This window comes from Scyliorhinus torazame, chromosome 15 (genome assembly GCF_047496885.1).
Source record: "Scyliorhinus torazame isolate Kashiwa2021f chromosome 15, sScyTor2.1, whole genome shotgun sequence".
In the NCBI taxonomy this organism is placed as follows: Eukaryota; Metazoa; Chordata; class Chondrichthyes; order Carcharhiniformes; family Scyliorhinidae; genus Scyliorhinus; species Scyliorhinus torazame.
The window spans coordinates 181883961-181905618 of NC_092721.1; the positions used below are offsets into that span (position 1 = coordinate 181883961).

General features: G+C 46.8%; 2 protein-coding genes across 3 annotated transcripts in view; one reads left to right on the forward strand and one right to left on the reverse strand.

Moving 5' to 3' along the window:
- gabrb3 (gamma-aminobutyric acid type A receptor subunit beta3) overlaps positions 1–7299 on the reverse strand; it is an 896267-nt gene extending 888968 nt beyond the window's left edge. For both annotated transcript variants that reach the window (XM_072477220.1, XM_072477218.1), the window contains exons 1-2: positions 6938–7299; positions 5026–5135 (exon numbers count right to left, since the gene is read on the reverse strand). The gene's annotated coding sequence lies outside the window, so the exon portion shown is untranslated. The remainder of the gene's footprint in view (positions 1–5025; positions 5136–6937) is intronic.
- The window catches only part of gabrg3 (gamma-aminobutyric acid type A receptor subunit gamma3), a 1021256-nt gene continuing 1006896 nt past the window's right edge, over positions 7299–21658 (forward strand). Inside the window, exons 1-2 of the mRNA XM_072477216.1 lie at positions 7299–7524; positions 9291–9439. Of these exons, the coding sequence (XP_072333317.1) occupies positions 7472–7524; positions 9291–9439 (202 nt within the window). The 5' untranslated portion in view covers positions 7299–7471. The remainder of the gene's footprint in view (positions 7525–9290; positions 9440–21658) is intronic.

Genomic DNA, 21658 nt, shown 5'->3' on the forward strand with positions numbered 1-21658 from the left:
GTACTCCAGTTTCCTCTCACAAGTCCCGAAAGACGTGCTGTTGGGTAATTTGGACATTCTGAATTCGCCTTCCATCTACCCGAACAGGTGCTGGAATGTGGTGACTAGGGGCTTTTCACAGTAACTTCATTGCAGTGTTAATGTAAGCCTACTTGTGACAATAAAGATTTTTATTATAAAAGGGGATTGACACAGGGAAGGCAGAGGGCATAGTTGAGGTACTAAATAGATACTTTGCATCTGTCTTTACCAAGGAAGAAGATGCTGTTCAAGCCATAGCGAAAGAGGAGGTCATTGAGATAGTGCATGGGCTAAAAATTGATAAAAATGGAGGTATTAGTTCTGATGAAAGGTCACAGATCTGAAGCACTGGCTGTATTTGTCTCTCCACAGACGCTACCCGATCTCCTGAGTCTTTTTGTTTTATTATTAATGCATGTTCCCTGGTTTGTTGCTTAATTTGTTGGGCTTTCATGTTATGGACCAGAGCAGGAGGCCTGTGCAGCATCCAGCAACGAGTCCAGGGTTTTCCCCTTCACTTGATAGTATTGTATGAAAGTGATCCACTGATGACAGTTTTTTAAAAACTTGCTTTTGGTCTCACATCAGTTGAGAATTGAGCAGCCTCCTGTGTATCATCATTGTTGTCCCCTGATAATACTTGCTTCAGGGATTCAGCAGACCTAAATTGAAGACAACTCATTTGCAGAGACAAGACAGACATTGTTCCATTCATATGTTTTGGACTAGACATACATTGAAAATGTAGATGGATGCTGCAGAAACCAGGGATGACACAGAATAACTTAACATAGTTCAAGTGTGGCAGAGGAAAATAGAAATGGGACTCTCTCCCTGTTCTTTCAAGACACTGACATCTGTATTAAGATACAAATTAAGATAACCATATGGACAGTGCTTGAACATTACAGCTGCTACATGGGCCAATTGTTTATAAAAACATTCATACTTACCTGACAGTCTTGATTCTGAAGAGGACCTGTTCACCACATCTTACTGTGTACAATATTGACTGTTACATTTGCAATATTACAGCTTTCGCCACAACAGAAGATTGACTGGAAAACACCTTGGGATGTCTCAGAATCATGAAATGTTTTAAATAGTCTGAGGTTCTTCCTTAGGGTAGATCATTTTATGAACCATATGGATCTTCTCTAAATATTTTATCAATGGAGACTTATGGCCGCATTAGCACTGACTAAAAAGAGCCATCCTTTTGTCTGCTGATTTATCACATGCTCAAAGTGAAGGATGTCTCTAATTTTTTTTCTCTTTGCAGCTTTGCAGATGTGAATATTGAACATCGTTTGAGTAAGTATATTCTTCCTCATATGTTGCATATTTGCTTTTCATTCAGCCAAATTCAAAACATTATTGTTGGTGGAACCTTGTGCACAAGTTAGCTGCCCTGTTCCTTGTCTACACCAGTGACCATAGAATCCCTTCAGTGTAGAAGGAGGCCATTCAGCTCATCAAGTATGCACCAACCCTTCGAATGAGCACTATACCTATTTACACTCCCCCATTCACCCTGCCCTATCCCCGTAACCCAGAACCTAACCTGCACATCCCTGGACATTAAGGGGAAATTTAGCATGGCCAATCCACCTAACCTGCACATCTTTGGAAGCATACACGTCAAAAGTAATGAATTAGTTGTTACAGTGCTTTGGGGGTGGTTGTGTGCTTGCGAAAGGTGCTATATGAATGCAAGACTTTCTTTTTTAAACTTTTGAAATTCAGGGCCTGAATCCACCTTTGAACCGTGATAACGATTATGATTTAGCTGCTCATTTCTAGTTTTCTTTGTTGGGAGATGAAATCATAAGGATGAGGGCGAAATGTAATTGCTCCCATGTCAAAGGGGAATGGTGGGTTGGTGTTGGGAGTGGCTATTTTTTGTCCCTAGGTATCCATGAGGAGAGTTAATAATAATAATCACTTATTGTCACAAGTAGGCTTCAACGAAGTTACTGTGAAAAGCCCCGAGTCGCCACATTCCGGCGCCTGTTCGGGGAGGTTGGAATGGGAATTGAACCCATGCTGCTGGTCTTGTTCTGCATTACAGGCCAGCTGTCTTAGCCCACTGTTCAATGGCGTAGCGGTAATGTCACTGGGCTAGTAATCCAGAGGCCAGGCTAATTAATGCTCTGGGGGCAGGGGTTCAAATCCCATCATGGCAGCTGTTGTAATTTGTATTCAATTTGCGTTCAATTAATAAAATCTGGAATTAGCAGCTAGTCTCAGTAATTGATGACAGTGATTCCATTCTTGATTGGTGTTAAAAAAAAAACATCTGGTTCACTAATGTCCTTTGAAGGAAATCTGCTCTCTGGACCTGGTTAGAACGACATGTGACTCCAGACCCTGCAACCCACTCAGTTCAAGGGCAATTAGGGATGAGCAACACGCCCTAGTCTGTGCAGGGGTGGTCCACATGCCACTTTACTAGATTTGCTGTATTGCTCTATTTGGGAATCCATTCCATCATTTTACATCAACCGAGCCATTTCTTTTTCAGAACTAGATTTAGAATCCATAGAATCCCTACAGCGCAGAAGGAGTGTGCAGCGACCCTGTGAATGAGCCCCCCACCTCGGCCCATTCCCCAGCCCTAGTAACCCCGCACATTGATCCACCAAACCTGCAAAATCTTTAGATTTTAGTGCCACTTCTGCGCGAGTTTCCCCTACGCAAACGCTACTTTATATAATTGCTGGTATTTATTTAGAAGCAATGCTAGATTCCAGATTGCACATACTGTCAGACCAATCCACCCCCCGCTCCAGTGCCAGGCATCCGTTGCTTTTTACTAAATTGCATTCGCTAGCAGGTAATTAACATCTCTGCGCCAGGAATTATAGAAATCGGTGTAAGTAAGGGGCCAATTAAAAAGGTCCGCTCCACCCCGCACTCGGGTGCCAGATAAACTTGTTCTCAGCCCCAATATTGAGAGGATTGAGAACTGCTCGAGGCAGGGATTCGGTGCTGAACTTTTATTGACTTGTCCCCAATGATGTTTGAATGTGCCCGTGCGGAAAGCTGTCAATGTGTTCAAGTAACCTGGTCCCCGGAGAGCTCGCAATGTGAGAGGAATTGGGACGTCTCTGCCTTTCCCTGAGAGCTTTAGGTGTTGTAGACACAAATGTTGTAGACACAAAATGCAGCGTTGCATTTTACCAGGCAATGTTTCTGCTTGTCAATTTAGCCGCCGGCCACTTTGTATTTGTAGATGGCATCGCTGGGAGGTTTCTGATCGCAGGCGAGGGGTTCGCCTGACGGGTTCCCGGCAAAAGCCACGATCCGGGAGGGCAGACATTCCCAGAGCCAGCTCCCTCGCAGGGCGCCAGGCTCCTGGCGAGAATAAATGAGCTGCTTTACCCCTCACAGTCTGACAGACACATAACCCATCGAGGCCGTGTCCCTGGAAGAGGGGAATGAGGCCCCGGGTAGGTTAGAGTGTCGGTGTAAGGCTAATAAACGACTGGCGAGGATTGATAATGAGCTTTGCTGTGGACTGTATGGAACTCCGTCTCCACTGGAAACTAGTTTTCATCCCCACCACAGCCAATACACGTTTAAAAAGGACCAATTTCTGCCCCACACGTAACATCTTCACGTTGTGTTTTAGCCAGTGAGTCCGTTTCGCTGTCGGTTCGGTGTTTCCTGGAGTAAACTGCCTTAGTCAATGATTCTCCCCACCCCATTTCCTTTTATAAATGCGAGAGAAATGGTGATGGTTTGATGTGGAACTTGGAAGCACTTCCCAGTCGGATCCACCTCTGTTCTCGCTCAGGGAGGCCAGGCTCCATTGTCCTCCACAGTCCCGCCGCTTCCTCCTCATCGCAAATCTGCCTGGCAACAGGAGCTGCCTTCCTGCTGGGACAGCCCGCTCACTCTCTCTCTCTCCGCCCCCCCCCCCCCCCCCCTCCGCCCCACACACACACACACACTCAGGCTTGTCGATGTGGAGCGGGAACCCCCAGCCCACAGACTGAGGCATTCCTGTTCACCGCCTCTATGAGGGAAAGAGCCCGCAATCACCGAGAGAGAGAATCCTAAACAGGATGCAGACCTTCACAGACATGCATTGCTTTCCCCCACACCGCCCACAGGCTTTGCTCCTGTCCAAGGAGACACACACATTCTCACACTCTCTTACCAATTCATCCTATCCGAGAGCAACAGCCGGCGGAGGTCTCTGCCATGTTCAAAGAGTTTTATATATATATCCAGAGTAGAGGTGGACAGCTTATGTGTCAAACCACAGTGCACACAGATAGTTAGTGTGTAGTTCAAGGAGAGGGGGCACTGACATTTTAAAGTATATTTGCAGGACACACCCCAGCTATTTTGAGAGAGTGTGAATCAGGAGATCGGTCTCTGCTGGAGCTCTTCAGCATTAACACCTTATGGTACAGAATGAAATAAAAAAGACACCAGCTATGCACAGACACAAACAACCCCGCCCTCACATTCCGTCTTCCACATTTCATCAAATCGATCTTTCTGCGTCTGTCGGTCGATCCGCGCACATTGCAAAGAGTGGGGTCGGGAATTGATTCATTTAATATTAGGACCCCCCTTGCAATCTTTCGTGGTGTTTCTCGGGGTCAGTGTCAAAGAGACAACCCCCCCCCCCCCCCCCCCCCACACACACACACCTCTTACCCACCCCCCAACAGTGGCGGGGAGTCTGTGAGATCACATTAATCTGGGCTGCTGGTCCATCGAGACTGCCAACGCGTCAAAGACAAGTCAGCCCACCCACCCCCTCAGCCCCCTCTCCAAAGCCCGCACACATTGACAAGACAACCTGGCTGATTTGCCTGAGGAAATTCACTTACCTTGTGCCAGGACAGGGCCCCACCCTGGGACACGCAGGCAGCTGGGAGCGAAGTTGACATCCAGGGACAGCTGTGATCTGACCCCCCCCCCCCCCCCCCGCACCCTCCCCCACCCCCACACAGTGCAGGCCCTTCTGGAATTCACTGCTCTCACCTGTCTGCAGACCAGAGAGAGAGAGGGAGGACACAGCTTGTTTCCCTCCGTGTTCTGAACCAGATGCCTTTGGCCGCCCAGGCATTGCAACAGGGTTATCCAAGTGTCACCTAACCAAACAAAACAAAACACAAAAGTAATCGTCTTCCATCGAATGTCCCACACACTGAGGGACTCCTGTCCGTTCAATTGGAATTTCAATCTCATTGTCGACAGGATTTGATTTGGGATCTCAACTTTCCTACACGCATGTGTTGAAAAACATGTCTTCAAATCATAGCAATCGATCCTGTAGTTTAAATAGTTCCGTTGCTGAAACCTGTGGCCAGGATTCTGAATCAAACTCCAAATCCATTCTGGCAGCTCCGAGAGATATGGCTTTAGTTGATTCTCAGTCCGGTAGCTAGTGGACATGAAACCAGAGCACACAGTCTATTCTAACCATTCACACTAAAAACCCAAATTAAATAATCCATCGGATGTTTTTTTTTGCTCCGTTTATATTTCGGATTTATTGCAAGGGGAATTGACTCACTGTTTGCCAACTTGCCCCAGAAAGCAGTTTTCTGAGATTGGATATTATTATTCAGCAGAACACGAACAGGAGCGCCAACCTCAGTGAGAAAGACACCAGCATAAACCTTTGACTATAGATTAATTACGTTGATTCAGAATGATAATAAATCCCATTATAACCTATTTCTAGGTAATTCGAAACATTGTCAGAGAATGAGAATGGGTGACCTTTGCTAATATAACAATGTAAACCATCTTCCGAGTCAATAGGTACTTAAACCCAGTAGCGAACCCGTCCCAGTATCGCCTTTACCACCTGGCATACATACACCCAGCCGCACATGCACCCAGCCACACATGCCCACGGTCATACATGCAGACAATCATACATGCAGAGAGTCACACGTGCAGATAGTCATGCATGCACCTAGTCACATGCACACTCACACATGCAGACAGCCATACATGCACCTAGCCACACATACAGTCGCACATGCAGATAGTCATACATGCACCTGGTCACATGCAGTCACACATGCAGACAGTCATACTTACACCTAGCCACACATGCAGTCAAACATACACCTAGCCGCACATGCAGATTCATGCACACAGGCATTCATACATGAACCTAGTCACACATGCACCTAGCTACACATGCACTTAGCATGCACTTACATGCAGACAGTCACAGATGAACCGAGTCACATATGCACCCAGTCACACATACACCCAGTCACACGTGCACCTAGCCACCCATGCAGGCAGTCATAGACGCACCCAATCACACATTCGCACATGCGGACAGTCACTCATGCACTCAGTCACACATGCAGACAATCATACATGTACACAGTCGCACGTGCACCCAGTCACACATGCACCTAGTCACCCATGCAGGCAGTCACACGTGCACCCAGTCACACATGCAGATAATCATACACATACAGTCACACATGCAATCATACATGCACACAGTCACACATGCCTCCAGTCACACATGTAGACAGTCATATATGTATCCAGTCATACATACAGGCAGTCATGCATGCACTCAATCATATATGCAGACAATTACACATGCACCCAGTCACACATGAAGACAGTCATACATGTACTCAGTCACACATGCAGTCAGTCATACATGCACCCAGTCACACATGCAGCCCGTCATACATACACCCAGTCACCAATGCAGCTAGTCATACATGCACGCAGTCACACATGCATCCAGTCACACGTGCAGGCAGACATACATGCACCCAGTCACACATGCAGACAGTCACCAGCCACACATGCAGTCATATATGCGCCCAGTCGCACATGCACCAAGCACACATGCAGACACATATCTACACGCATCGATGTCGTTAAATAGCCAAAGATAAGTTGATACCTCGTTCGTACTGATTTCAGGAAAATGTTAAGGTCTTCAAACTAATCGCCCGATCCTGCGGTGAAGTCTGACGTCAGCTTCCCAATGGGACTCCCCTCGGTTGGAATAACGGGTAATGTGGGAATTCGAGGCAGTTGGAGCTCATCACTCCGCCACTTTCATTCCCAATGCAAAAAGCCCGAATGAAGTGGAGAGCGTCAGAAGAGGGGCTCCGGACCTAGGAGGGGCCATTTGCCTCCGCCAGCCACTTGGTGCTGAATGGAAAGGCTTGGAGCTGTCCAAACGCTCACACCTGTCAGAGGTGCATGTTTGTGATTTATGGCTGACTCTGAACGGATCGCTCTGCCTCATCTGCGCCCTGCCTCTTGATGGTTCCGAAGTGACAGACACTGGAGGCTGCCGCTGCCGCTGACACGGGGAGGCAAGAAGAAAAAAAAACTCTCTCCGTCTCTGTCTGCCCAAAATACTCTCCTCACTTTCCGGCAATCCGCCTGCTCGCTCTCTCCTTCGCGCGTGTCTCTGTCTCTCTCAGCAATGCCAACCAAACTGCTGGCAGCTTTCTTACTTCTTTCCGTCTTCCAAGCGTGGTAAGCAGATACTGTCATTTTAAAATAAGCCTTTGTGAGTGTTTGTTGCTGCTGTTTGTTTGTTTGTTTTGCCTGTGGAGATGGTAGGTGCTTTCTCTCATGCAAAAGTTCTGAAATGTACCGAGTGAAGGGCAGAGCTAATGGGGAAGGCTAGGTATAATAGGTATTTGATTTCACTCCCCCCTCCACCCACCCCAGCAGCCTGTATTATCTGTGATGTCGCAGTTGGATGAATGATGCCTTTGTGCAGGTGTGCAGACTGGGCACCTATTGCGGTTGTGGGGGTGTGGGGGTGGGTTAGGGGGCGAGAGATTCGGATCTAGTCCAGTCCTCGATGCAGCTCGCTGTCCATGCCGCGGGAGACACGAGACAGGGCAGCCAGTCAAACAACGGGTTAAAACACAAAACTCAACCGATGGCTTCAAACTGATCGTTTAAATGCTTTGGGGGTTTATTTTTTAAGAGAGAGAGAGAGGGGCCCACATTCCCCCCAAATGAAGTGATTCGAGTTGACCTATCTTGTGTTTAAGCTAAAGGGGGCCAATAGATAATAAGAATCCAGCAACTCTTGTGAAAGCCAAGGGCTCCATTGAATCTCCAGATCCTCCAGAAGCGATCACAAGGCAATTGTGTGCCTCGCTGCGTGCAGCCTCAGGCAATAGGAGTAGGGTTAACTGAGCATGTAATAATCATCATCATTTGAGAATGCATTGAGAACTGATGGAAATTAATTTTGCAGAGGCCGAACAGTGGGAACTGGAACCCATCCCCTCGTCCCAACGCTCAGTCTATATAACCACAGTAAATAAACAGCACTGGAGTTTATTAGAATGCTGTTAGGTCTGCTTCCCCCCCCCCCCCCCCCTTTTTAGATAAAGTGGACGATTGAAACGGTAAAATCAGATTGGCATTGCATGCGATGGATTGCAGCTTTACGCTCAATTACCCCGGACAGATTGGAGAGACCTGGAAGAGACGCTTTCTCTCCGCATGCAGTGTGCTAGTTCTCAGTTATTTCCATCAGGCGCCTTCGCTCGCTCTGGGGTCCAGTAATAATCCACCCAAACCCACCGGCAGACATTGAGCAAAGTCTGCAGTCTGGGGCTTAATAATAACACTAATAATATACAATGCACACCGCCAACAAGAAATCAAAATCCTAATCATTGCATGTGAGGAGGACATGTGTGAATATATTTGTAAAAATACTTCTCTCTCCCCCCCCCCCCCTCTGCACGAAGGGAAGACCAGCATTCAGAGCGTTTGAAGCCTAAGCGTCAAATGTTTTGCTGAAGTTTGATCTTTTGAGAAATGTACAGGTGTTAACAATTAAGATAGAGCCCCCCCCCCCCACACTCTCCGCCTCTCTGAGGTAAAAACTTGGGAGGAAGTTGCACAAGAGATGCAAACTGCCAGTGTGGGTGCTTGGGACGAATGCACCTGGATTGGTGAAGTGTCCTAGATATGTGACCCAGTTCCTCGCGCGGGCACCTGTTGCCTTCTGTGGAGAGTTTTGTGAGCAAATCACTGTTGATGCCAGCTCTGCCCTTCCTCAAACCCCCCAAGCCGTGAGAGCAAACAAAGCTGTTTTTTTTTTGGGGGGGGGGGGGGCATCTGTTAATGGTAAAATATGGTAATTTGTCCATTTGTTTAAACCCCAGTGATACATATATATACATATATAACTGAGCTTAAACTTGGTGCCTGCCACCAGTGATAACGCGGTTGCCAATCTGTCGGCGACTAACACAAGTGCAATTTTACAGCTCGAGGAAAGTCGATGAGGATGAGTACGAAGACCTCACAGTTAATCAGAAGTGGGTGCTGTCCCCCAAATTGCAAGATCGCGATGCGACTAAGATTTTAAACCACCTGCTGAAGGAATATGACAAGAAACTTCGCCCTGACATTGGAAGTGAGTAGTAGCAGGTATTCTGTAACCCATGTTACTGTTAGGAGCATCACGGTAGCACAAGTGGGTAACACTGTGGCTTCACAGCGCCAGGGTCCCAGGTTCGATTCCCTGCTGGGTCACTGTCTGTGCGGAGTCTGCACCTTCTCCCCGTGTGTGCGTGGGTTTCCTCCGGGTGCTCCGGTTTCCTCCCACAGTCCAAAGATATGCAGGTTAGGTGAACTGGCCATGATAAATTGCCCTTAGTGACCAAAAGGTTTAGGAGGGGTTATTGGGTTACGGGGACAGGGTGGAAGTGAAGGCTTTAGTGGGTCGGTACAGACTCAATGGGCCGAATGGCCTCCTTCTGCACTGGATGTTCTAAGTTCTAGGTTCTACGTCCTCCCACCTCTTTCCCACTTAGGTGCACTTTCTGCTGGCAATACTGAGGATGTGATAATCTGTGATTGTGGGTGGTCAAGTGATATTTATTTTCATAGAACACACGCTTTCTTAGTTGTGTGCTTTGTTTAACAGGGGAATTCTAACATGTAACTTGAAACTAAAAGAAAACACAATATTCTACCACTTTCAACTGTGTGAGATATTCAAAACCTGTTACAAAACCATTGCAACCTTGAATGGCTAAAACAAAAGACTTGGATTTATGCAGCACCACTGGATGTCCCAAAGCGCTTTACAGCCAATGGAGTGCTTTTGAAATATAATGCGGTCGCCAATTTTGCGCACAGCAAGATCCCACAAACAGTAATGCGAAAATGGCCTGATAATTTGTTCCTGTGATGTTAATTGAGGTGAAATTGGTCAGGGAAACCGGGGATAACTGGCCCCTGTCCTTCTTCACATAGTGACATGAAATCTTTCACATCCACCCATTTGATGTGTTGGTGAAACGCCATCACATTCAAGGATATGGGACAAGTGCTGGTAAGCGAGATTAGGGCTGGGTTCTTCGACCACGCCCATTGCATGATCGCCACGGGTGTTACGGGGACGATGTAAAGGTCCATTGACCTCGGGCGGGAACTTCTGGTCGCCAGGCGAATGCAGCCGAAGAATCCCACACCAAGTGTAGTTTATTGTCGGTGTCGACTTGATGGGCTGAAGGGCCTTTTCTGTGCTGTACAATTCACTCTATGACACCTGAGAAGGAGGCAGGGCCTTGGTTTAATATCTGATCTGAAAGACAGCACCTCCATAGAAAACATCCTATCTGGCTGCATCACAGCCTGGTATGGGAGCTGCTCGGCCCAGGACCACAAGAAACTTCAGACAGTCATGAACACAGCCCAGTCCATCCACAAACCTGCCTCCCATCCATTGACTCCATCTACACCTCCTGCTGCCTGGGGAAAGCAGGCAGCATAATCAAAGACCACTCCCACCTGGCTTACTCACTCTTCCAACCTCTTCCATCGGGCAGAAGATGCAAAAGTCTGAGAACACGCATGAACACTCAAAAACAGCTTCTTCCCTGCTGTTACCACAAGACCATAAGACCATAAGACAGAGGAGCAGAATTAGACCACTCGGCCATTCAATCTTGGCTGATATTTTCTCATCCCCATTCTTCTGCCTTCTCCCCATAACCCCTGATCCCCTTATTGATCAAGAGCCTATCTATCTCTGTCTTTAAAGGCACTCAGGGATTTGGCCTCCACAGCCTTCTGCAGCAAAGAGTTCCACAGAGTACCACTGATTCACCACCCTCTGGCTGAAGAAATTCCTCCTCATCTCTGTTTTAAAGGATTGTCCCTTTCGTCTGAGATGGTGTCCTCTGGTTCTAGTTTTTCCTACAAGTAGAAACATCCTCTCCACATCCACTCTATCCAGGCCTCGCAGTATCCTGTAAGTTTCAATCCATCCTTCTGAACTCCAACGAGTACAGACCCAGAGTCCTCAACCATTCCTCATACAACAAGCTCTTCATTTCAGGAATCATTCTTGTGAACCCTTTCCAAGGCCAGCACATACTTCCTTAGATATCGGGCCCAAAACTGCTCACAATACTCCAAAGGGGCCTGACCAGAGTCTTATAGAGCCTCAGGAGTACTTCCATGGTCTTGTATTCTAGCCCTCTTGACATGAATGCTAACATTGCATTTGCCTTCTTAATTGCTGACTGAACCTGCACATTAAGCTTAATGTGGTATTCTCCGCTCCGTCAGCTGCGTGTTCCTCAGCAGCATGCCCTTGCCGTCAGCAGGATTCTCCGTCCCCGCCACCTGCCAATGGGATTTCCCATTGTGACCATCCGACGCTGCCGGGAAACTCATGGGCGGAGAATCCCGCTGACGGAGAATCAATTCCATTCTATATTTTTGTGTTTATGTCCAACAAAGTGGAGATTGAGCCCACAACCTTTTCTGTATCAGAGGTGACAGTGCTGCCAGCTGACACCATTGAGCGGGATTTTCTGTCCGGGTCCATAGTGTTCAATACTGGTCGCCACACTACCAGAAGGATGTGGAGGCTTTAGAGAGGGTGCAGAAGAGATTTACCAGAATGATGCCTGGTATGGAGGGCATTAGCTATGAGGAGCGGTTGAATAAACTCGGTTTGTTCTCACTGGAACGAAGGAGGTTGAGGGGCGACCTGATAGAGGTCTACAAAATTATGAGGGGCATAGACAGAGTGGATAGTCAGAGGCTTTTCCCCGGGGTAGAGGGGTCAATTACTAGGGGGCATAGGTTTAAGGTGAGAGGGGCAAGGTTTAGAGTAGATGTACGAGGCAAGTTTTTTACGCAGAGGGTAGTGGGTGCCTGGAACTCGCTACCGGAGGAGGTGGTGGAAGCAGGGACGATAGTGACATTTAAGGGGCATCTTGACAAATACATGAATAGGATGGGAATAGAGGGATACGGACCCAGGAAATGTAGAAGATTATAGTTTAGTCGGGCAGCATGGTCGGCACGGGCTTGGTTCCTGTGCTGTACATTTCTTTGTTCTTTGTTGTTGTTCTTTGTCCGCCCTGAGACCAGAAATTCCCGCTGGAAATCAACAGATCTTTAAATGGTCTGTCAAATTGTCCACCTGCTCGTGACAATTCCTGCATTGGGCAGGACTGAAAAACGTAGCTAATGGCTGATGGTGAAATGAAACAGCACAGGTATCAATGGCAAGTGTTGATTAGCAAAGCTTGCTGTCATCCTGAAAGAGTATGACAACAAATGCAAAGTGGCTTATTGGATATCTAAGAGTATGACCTGCACACAGCCACTTGTTACTTTTCTCTCTCTTTCTCTGAACTCTGTACCACAGCAGTAAATCCAATATAATGCCCAGAAAGTTTTGAGTTGTAGGTTGCTGTGTTTTACTTTAATCTCTGTGATAGAATGCTATGACAGGTTAACATCACACACAGAATCACATATTTTGTGCCAGACTGATTCTTGGGATGGCAATTTTGCATTATGAGCAGAGATTAGATCGACAAGGCCTGTATTCACTGGGATTTAGAGGAACAAGAGTGGATCTCATTGAAATGTATAACATTCTGAAAGGGATAGACAGACTGGATGCAGGGATGCTGTTTCGTCTGGCTGGGGGTTGTCGAGAACAAGTGGAACAGTCTCAGGATACGGGATAGGCCATTTAAGACTGAGATGAGGAGAAGTTTATTCACTCAGAGGATGGGGAACCTATGGAATTCTCTACTGCAGAAGGCTGTTGAGACCAAGTAATTGAATATATGCAAGAAGAAAATAGATAGGTTTCTAGACTCTAAAGACGTCAAGGGTTATGGAGTGAGTATGGCAGTGTGATGTTGAGATAGAAGATCAGCTTTGATCATGCTGAATGGTGGCACAAGTTTGAAGGGCCGAATGGCCTACTCCAGCTTCTATTTTCAATGTTTCTACATTTGTCTTGTTTGGTAACAGGGTGATCAAGAAGGTAGTCTTCAGTGGATTCTGTTAATCAAATGCAAGGACTATCAGTTTTTGCTCTTTTACTGAACATAAATTTCATTATTTAGCATATTTCAATATCTCGTACCTGTCCGCAAAGATTTTGTTGCATTTATTAAAAAATATGTACAACCTAATTGTAACACAGAAAGGGTGAGAAAAACTCATTATTGTAAGGGTGCATCATCTACTTCCAATACATTAAAATGCAATGTTCTGTAATTTTACAATTATGTGCACTGGACTGAACTAGCTCCGTGACAGGATATGGGGTATGGCATTTTAATATATATGATTTATGGGTCATGTAGATTATTTCAAGTGACAGCACTTTAACCACACAAAACGCATGTGAAATCTTAGTGGTGTCTCCAATGTGAGCACAGACATCGCGAGGGAAGAGGATGCATTACTTATTTGTAATCACAAATCTTACTTACTGTCAGAGCAAAGAAGTGGAATGAACATCTATTCTGCTTCAAGATGTTTGAATATGTCAACAAAATGTTATATCCATGGCTGTGAACCACACAGGGAACAAGAGCCCCAGTTGGAAAGTCTGTACTTGAACTGAAGGAATATGAAGCTAATTTTTTTTGTCAAAATATATATTGTGCACTTTGCTATCTTTTCGATGGGCTCAGTGATTCATTCATACTTCACTTCAATCTTCTGTTAGCCTCTGTAAATAGTTTCAGACTTGAAAAAATAATCTGAAAGGTTTTGCAACCTGTCAAGTCCATTTCGGTAAAACACTTAAAGTTATTTTATCGCCGTATTCCTGGCTGACATATTTTCGACATTTTACTATGGAAAATAACAAGGCATCAGTATAAGTGGGAAAGAGAAAAATAGATGGAATAAGGGACATAGCAGGAACATCTCCATGCCGCCAGGCTCTTTTTGTGGAGCTGTACACTGTTTTTATATTTCCATATTCAGTATATGAAAGGACAATGGCAAAAGCCACAAATGAAAGATGTCCGACATGTGAATATTAATAGATAGTTAATCAAGTGTTTGGATTATGTAATGTCAATTTGAAGACAAAATCTAAAGTGCATCAGGCCAGCAGTAAAAGCCACCTGATGCACAATGTTAAGAAGATGAGGTTCGTACAGTTTTTAGCCTCAGCTATTTGCAAGAGGTTCAGACAGGTGGGAGGGGGATGGCTGAAGTATTGAAAGAGGCGGCATAGTAGCACAGTGGGTAGCACTGTTGAGCCACAGCTGCAGGGTCCCAGGTTCGATTCCCGGCTTGGGTCACTGTCTGTGTGGAGCCTGCACGTTCTCCCCGTGGCTGCGTGGGTTTTCTTTTTTTTTAAATTTAGAGTACCCAATTAATTTTTTCCAATTAAGAGGCAATTTAGTGTGGCCAATCCACCTAGCCTGCACATCTTTGGGTTCTGGGGGCGAAACCCATGCAAAACACAGGGAGAATTTACAAACTCCACATGGACAGTGACCCAGAGCCGGGATCGAACCTGGGACCTCGGCGCCATGAGGCAGCAGGGCTAATACTCTGCGCCACCTTGCTGCCCTCTGCATGGGTTTCCTGTGGGTGCTCTGGTTTCCTCCCACAAGTCCCGAAAGACGTTAGGTGAATTGGACATTCTAAATTCTCTCTCTGTGTACCCGAACAGGCGCAGGAATGTGACGACTAGGGGCTTTTCACAGTAACTTCATTACAGTGTTAATGTAAGCCTACTTGTGACAATAAAAAGATTATTATTATTAACTGACTTCACTTGCACAGGGCAAACATGGGGCTGAATTGTCCGCACCCTGACGCTGAAATCGCGTTTGGCGACAGGGCGGAGAATCCGTTTTGGTGCACAAAATCGGGACTGGCGGCGGTTTCGCAATTCTCCGTCCCCCCCAAATTGCCGTACTCATGGAGTATGCCGAGCCGAGTATCCACCAGCTCAGGCCACTGCCTGGCACGATTCTCCGTCCCCGACCGGCTGAATTCTTGACGGCTGGTTCTAACATGGTTCTGGCATTCGGGAACCTTGCGAGGCGGCTGCGGACTCAGTCCGGGCCGCAACAGTCGGAGGAGGGCTGATTGGTGGGCAGGGGGGACTTCATTCAGGACTGGGGGCTGTGTGTGCGGGCTGTCCGAGGTGGGCGAGCGGCCGATGCGGGGCACTATTTCAGCGGTCCAGGTCCGCGGGCTGAGTCCGCCATGGAGCATGGCCTCTGACCCGGAAGTGCTGGGGGACCGTATCGGCAGCTAGAGCTGCGAGCTCTACGACAGCTGCCTGCTAGCACACTGCAAGACGGTGAATCTGTGGCCTTTTGACGCCAGTTTTCCTGGCGGAAAAGACCACAGTTTTTACCATAGCGTGAGGACATAGTCCCAAAAACGGAGAATCCAGCCCATGATTTACAAGGCACATGTCAGAAGTGTGATGGAACACTCTCCACTTGCATGGATGAGTGCAGGTCCAACAACACTCAAGAAACTCAACACCAGCCAGGAAGATGCAACCCGCTTGATTGGCATCTCAGCCACCACCTTTAAACGTTCACTACCGCACGCACTGGCAGCAGTGTGTACCCTTTATGTATACTGTATTCACTCACCAAGCCTTTTTCCTCATTAATTTCCAAACCCGTGACCTCTACCACCTAGAGAGACAAGGACAGCAGATGCATGGAAACACCAGAACCTGCAAGCTCCCCTTCAGTGCTACAGCCCCCTGACTTGGAATTATATCACTGTTGCTTCAATGTGGCTGGGTTAAAAACCCTTTTATTAACAACACTGCAGGTGTACCTATGCCACACAAACTGCAACTGTTCAAGAAGGTAGCTCACCACTATCTCCTCAAGGGCAATTCGGATGGAAAATAAAAATGCTGGTTTTGCCAGCAATGCTTACATCCCATGAACAAGTTTAAAAAAAATAAAGCAGGAGTACTGTAGCTAATTGTAGCTACCCTATTTCCAGCCCAGCTGTAGTTATATAACTCTGTGTGCACATGGCATATTGTTCTGTGTGCCTTAGCTACTGAAAATCTTGCTGAGTCATCAAGGTAGCCATTTGGTCACCTTGAAGATTGTCCCACTAAAAAAGTCACAAAACAGGTTTAAATTGATTGATTTCTTTGTGTAATTGTAGTCTGGCAGCAAATAACATCAAGCCACTTTTTATTCCAAGTGCTTTTTGATCAGTTCAAAGAACAAAGAACAAAGAAAATTACAGGAACATGCCCTTCGGCCCTCCAAACCTGCACCGACCATGCTGCTCATCTGAATTAAAACCCTATACCCTTCCAGGGACCACATCACTCTATTCCCATTCTATTTATGCATTTGCAAGACGCCCTTTAAAAGTCACCATCGTCCCTGCTTCCACTACCTCCCCCAGCAGCGAGTCCCAGGCTCCCACCACCCTCTGTGTATAAACACTTGCCTCGTACATCTCCTTTAAACCTTGCCCCTCGCACCTTAAACCTATGCCCCCTAGTAATTGACCACTCCACCCTGGGAAAAAGCTTCTGACTATCCACTCTGTCCATGCCTCTCATAATCTTGTAGACTTCTAGTCAGGTCGCCCCTCAATCTCCATCATTCCAGTGAGAACAAACCAAGTTTGTCCATCCTCTCATTGTTAATGCCCTCTTTACAAGGCAACATCGTGGTGAATCTTTTCTGTACCCTCTCCAAAGCCTCCACATCCTTCTGGTAGTGTGGTGACCAGAATTGATCACTATATTCCAAGTGCGGCCTAACTAAGGTTCTTTAAAGCTGCAGCATGACTTGCCAATGAAGGAAAGCATGCCATATGCCTTCTTGACTACCTTCTCCACCTGCGTTGCCACTTTCAGTGACCTGTGTACCTGTACACCCAGATCCCTCTGTCTATCAATACTCTTAAGGGTTCTGTCATTTACTGTATATTTCTCATCTGTATTAGACCTTCCAAAATGCATTACTTTAGATTTGTCCAGATTAAACTCCATCTGCCATCTGTCCGCCCAAGTCTCCAACCAATCTATATCATGCTGTATCTTCTGACGGTCCTCATCGCTATCCGCAATTCTACCAACCTTTGTGTCATCTGTAAGCTTACTAATCAAACCAGTTACATTTTCCTCCAAATCATTTGTATATAATGCAAACAGCAAATGTCACAGCACTGATCCCTGAGGAATGCCACTAGCCCTCCATTCAGATATGCACCTTTCCACTGCTACCCTCCGTCTTCCATGACCGAACCAGTTCTGTATCTATCTCACCTCTGATCCCGTGTGACTTCGCCTTCTGTACCGGTCTGCCATGAGGGGCCTTGTCAAAGGCCTTACTGAAGTCCATGTAGACAACATCCAATGCCCTACCCTCATCAGTCATCTTCGTCACTTCCTCGAAAAACTCGATCAAGTTAGTGAGACACAACCTCCCTTTCACAAAACCATGTTGCCTCTCACCAATAGGGGCAGCATGGTAACACAGTAGGTAGCACTGTTGCTTCACAGCTCCAGGGTCCCAGGTTCAATTCCCAGCTAGGTCACTGTCTGTGGAGTCTGCACGTTCTCCCTATGTTTGTGTGGGTTTCCTCCGAGTGCTCCAGTTTCCTCCCAGAAGTTCAGAAAGATGTGCTGTCAGGTGAATTGGATAACTGAACAGGCACCAGAACTTGGCGACTAGGGGCTTTTCACAGTAACTTAATTGCAGTGTAAATGTAAGCCTACTTGTGACAATGAAGATTATTATAATAATATGTACACTTATTTCCAAGTGGGAGTAAATCCTGTCTCGTAGAATCCTCTCCAATAATTTCCTTACCATTGATGTAAGGCTCACCGGCCTGTAATTACCTGAATTATCCTTGCTACCCATCTTAAACAAAGGAACAATATTGGCTATTCTCCAATCCTCTGGGACCTCCCCTTTAGCCAGTGAGGATACAAAGATTTTTCTCAGGGCCGCAGCAATTTCCTCCCTTGCCTCTCTCAGTATTCTGGGGTATATCCCATCAGGCCCTGGGGACTTGTCTACCTTAATGTTTTTCAAGACCCTCAATACCTCCTGCTTTTGGATCACAACATGATCCAAACTATCTACACACCCTTCCCCGGACTCATCATCCACCAAGTTTTTATCTTTGCTGAATACTGAGGCCAAGTACAAATTTAGTACCTCGCCCATTTCCTCTGGCTCCACGCATAGGTTCCCTCCTCTGTCCTTGAATGGACCAACCCTCTCCCTAGCTACCCTCTTGCTCTTTATATATGTATAAAAAGCCTTCGGATTGTCCTTAATCCTGTTTGCCAATGACTTTTCGTGACCCCTTTTAGCTTAAGTTTCTTTTTACTTTCCTGTTATTCCACACTTCTTTGTGTGTTCCCAGACTCCTAGCCTTGGCAGATGCTTCCTTTTTCTTTTTGACTAGGCTCACAATATCTCTCGTTATCCAAGGTTCCAAAAACTTGCCATACTTATCCTTCTTCCTTACAGGAACGTGCCTGAATTTCTATCAACCTACATTTGAAAGCCTCTCACATGCCAGATGTTGATTTGCCCTCAAACATCTGCCCCATTTTAGTTTATTCAGGCTTGCAATGAAATTAAGAGAACTATCCCAGTCTAATTGGTCAATCAAACTGATGTCAGTTTTATTTTTGTTATCATATTTCACTCTGATATGAATCTTATTACTTTATCAGTTCATATTTAAAGGTACCCAAATTTCAGGTAGCTGCTTACTTTGTACAATTGTATGGATGCAATTTAAGAACGAGGTAGAGATGGATCCTTCTGTTGCATAGCAATACTTAACTGAACTAATTCTGTCCATTAAAATTGTTGATTGTGAAGGCTTAATGAGCTATATCTGATTGCAACAAAAATAGGCTTGGGTATTGCAATGGGTGATTAACTTGTGCCCATTGACTGAAATGTGGGCAGTATTGCCCATTTCATGCTCCTTGCTCATTTCAATGAATCCAGCATCCGGCCAGCGCTAACTGTGTTGGCAATTGGCACATCAAGTGGGGCCAATACCATGTTGAGCGGCTAATATTACTTAAAACTATCTTACAATGTTTAGCTAGCCTGCATCTCTTAAAGGGGAGGAGTGCATTGGAATGGAGAAGGTGTTGGTGATTGTGCAGAAGGTGAACCTGACCTGGGAAACATTGGAATAGGTGTAGGTCATTTAGCTCCTTGAACCTGTTCCCCAAACACTGGAGAATGATACAACTTGAGAGAGAGAGAGAGAGAGAATAGACGCCACGGTTTTCCAATGCTGCACCTGAGGGCTTGCTGAAGGAGGAAATGTCCTACATCCGTAATTACCAGAAGGCGTTCCAGGCACGTGGTCAAAAGGCAATGGGAATTGATAGCTGTGAAGATCAATGACAGAAATCAGGCTTAGAGGATCTGAATGCAGTGCCTCAAGAATTTCAATGACCTCACAGGAGTGCTCAAGTCAGTGAATGCATCTTAAAATTGAAGTGTTGGGTACTCTGTTACACAGATGAACCAACACGGTTGCGAATGGTACAACGCAGTTTTATTTCAAACATCTATTTACACTCGTAAACTGTTTACTGAGGTTCGATCATGACCCTTAATTCTGTGGACCTATTCCTAATTCTATCGTGTAGTGGCACTCAGCACATGGTGGATGTCTGAGTGGCTTGTACTGAGCTCTGTGCCCTGAGCCGTCCCTTGCTCGAGTGGCCAGGAAGTGTCGTGTTCCCTGTTTTGTACTGTGTATGCTCTTGCCTGTGATTGGCTGTTGTGTTGTGTGTATTGATTGGTCCGTTGATCTGTCCATCAGTATGTGTTATGATGTTTACCTGAATATCATGACATCCCCCCTTTTTTACAAGAACATGTGCCTACGTGGTCATAAATAGAGATGTGTACTGAGTGTAGCTAAATGTGTGTGTGTGCAATATTTACAGCATGTACATGGGGCTAAACTATATACAAGGGACGATGTCGGGTGCGACATAACAACGAGGTTGTACCATAAACAAAGAACGGGTCAATGTTGAACGACAAAACAAATTCCTGTAACGATAAGAACAGATACATGTTAACACTGTGGTAGTATGAGTTCAATGTACAAGCAGTCTCATAAGTCCAGTCTAATAGGTGGGCGCCGAATTCGGGTTGGCCATTAGGGTGGCACACCATTCATCACCCGGATTGATTGTGTTAACTTGCACCGGCTGGTGGGTCCTGGCTGGAGACATTCGGTTCCCATCAATGACCGCAACACGGAAGGCGTCCCGGTCGTCTGTGTCACTGGTCTGGATATCGTCTGGGCACAACTCGTTATAAGGAGGCTGAATGGTCCGCGCGTCCCTGCGAGATTGTCGGAGTTGGGGAACATTGACAGGTTGAGCTGCTCGACAGCAAGCAGCGTAGTGGCCCACCTTGCCACAGCGGAGGCATTGTTGGGTTCTTGCGGGACATTGCCGCTTTAAATGTGCGGCTCCACAGTTGCCGCACGCCGTGATGTCATGGCGTTCGTTGCGCCACTGTGCATGCGCAATTCGGTCTTGCATCAAGCGCGCCTGCGCATCACGTCCCTCAGTGTTGCCGTAGTTTTTGGCGCGCACAAGCGCGGGAGGCCTTGAAAAGCGCGCGAAATGGCCGCCCTCGTCCGGGCCGCGGGCCGGGAGGAACTCGATCGCCTGGACCCGTTCGGCCTCGTAGGGCGCCTGCCTCGCCGGTCTGGCCGCGTAGGACCCCTGCTGCGCCGATTTGGCCGCCTGAAATTGGGTATAGCGGCTAGTCGCGTTTTCGTGCAAAACACAGGCTTCGATTGCGGAGGCTAAGGTGAGGCCTTTTATTTTTAAGAGCTGCTGGCGTAGGGTGCCCGAGGTGACCCCAAAAACGATCTGGTCATGAATCATGGAATCGGAGGTGGTGTCGTAACCGCAGGACTGCGCGAGGATGCGGAGCTGAGTAAGGAATGGCTGAAAGGGCTCATCCTTACCTTGCAGGCGCTAATGGAAGACATACCTCTCGAAGCTCTCGTTGACCTCGACGTTGAAGTGTTGGTTGAGCTTGAGAAGGACCGTCTTGTATTTGGTCTTGTCCTCGCCTTCCGCGAACACCAGGGAGTTGTAGACATGGATGGCGTGTTGACGTGCCGTGGTGAGGAGGATGGCGATCTTTCTGGTGTCCGAGGCGCTTTACTTTTCGTTGGCTTCCAGAAAGAGCTGGAAGCGCTGTTTGGACAGCTTCCAATTAACGCCGAGGTTTCCAGCGACTTGCAGCGGCTGCGGTGTGTTGACCGTACCGGTCCATGGCGCAGGATGGCAGATTCCGGAGGATTTGTAGGTAGGTAC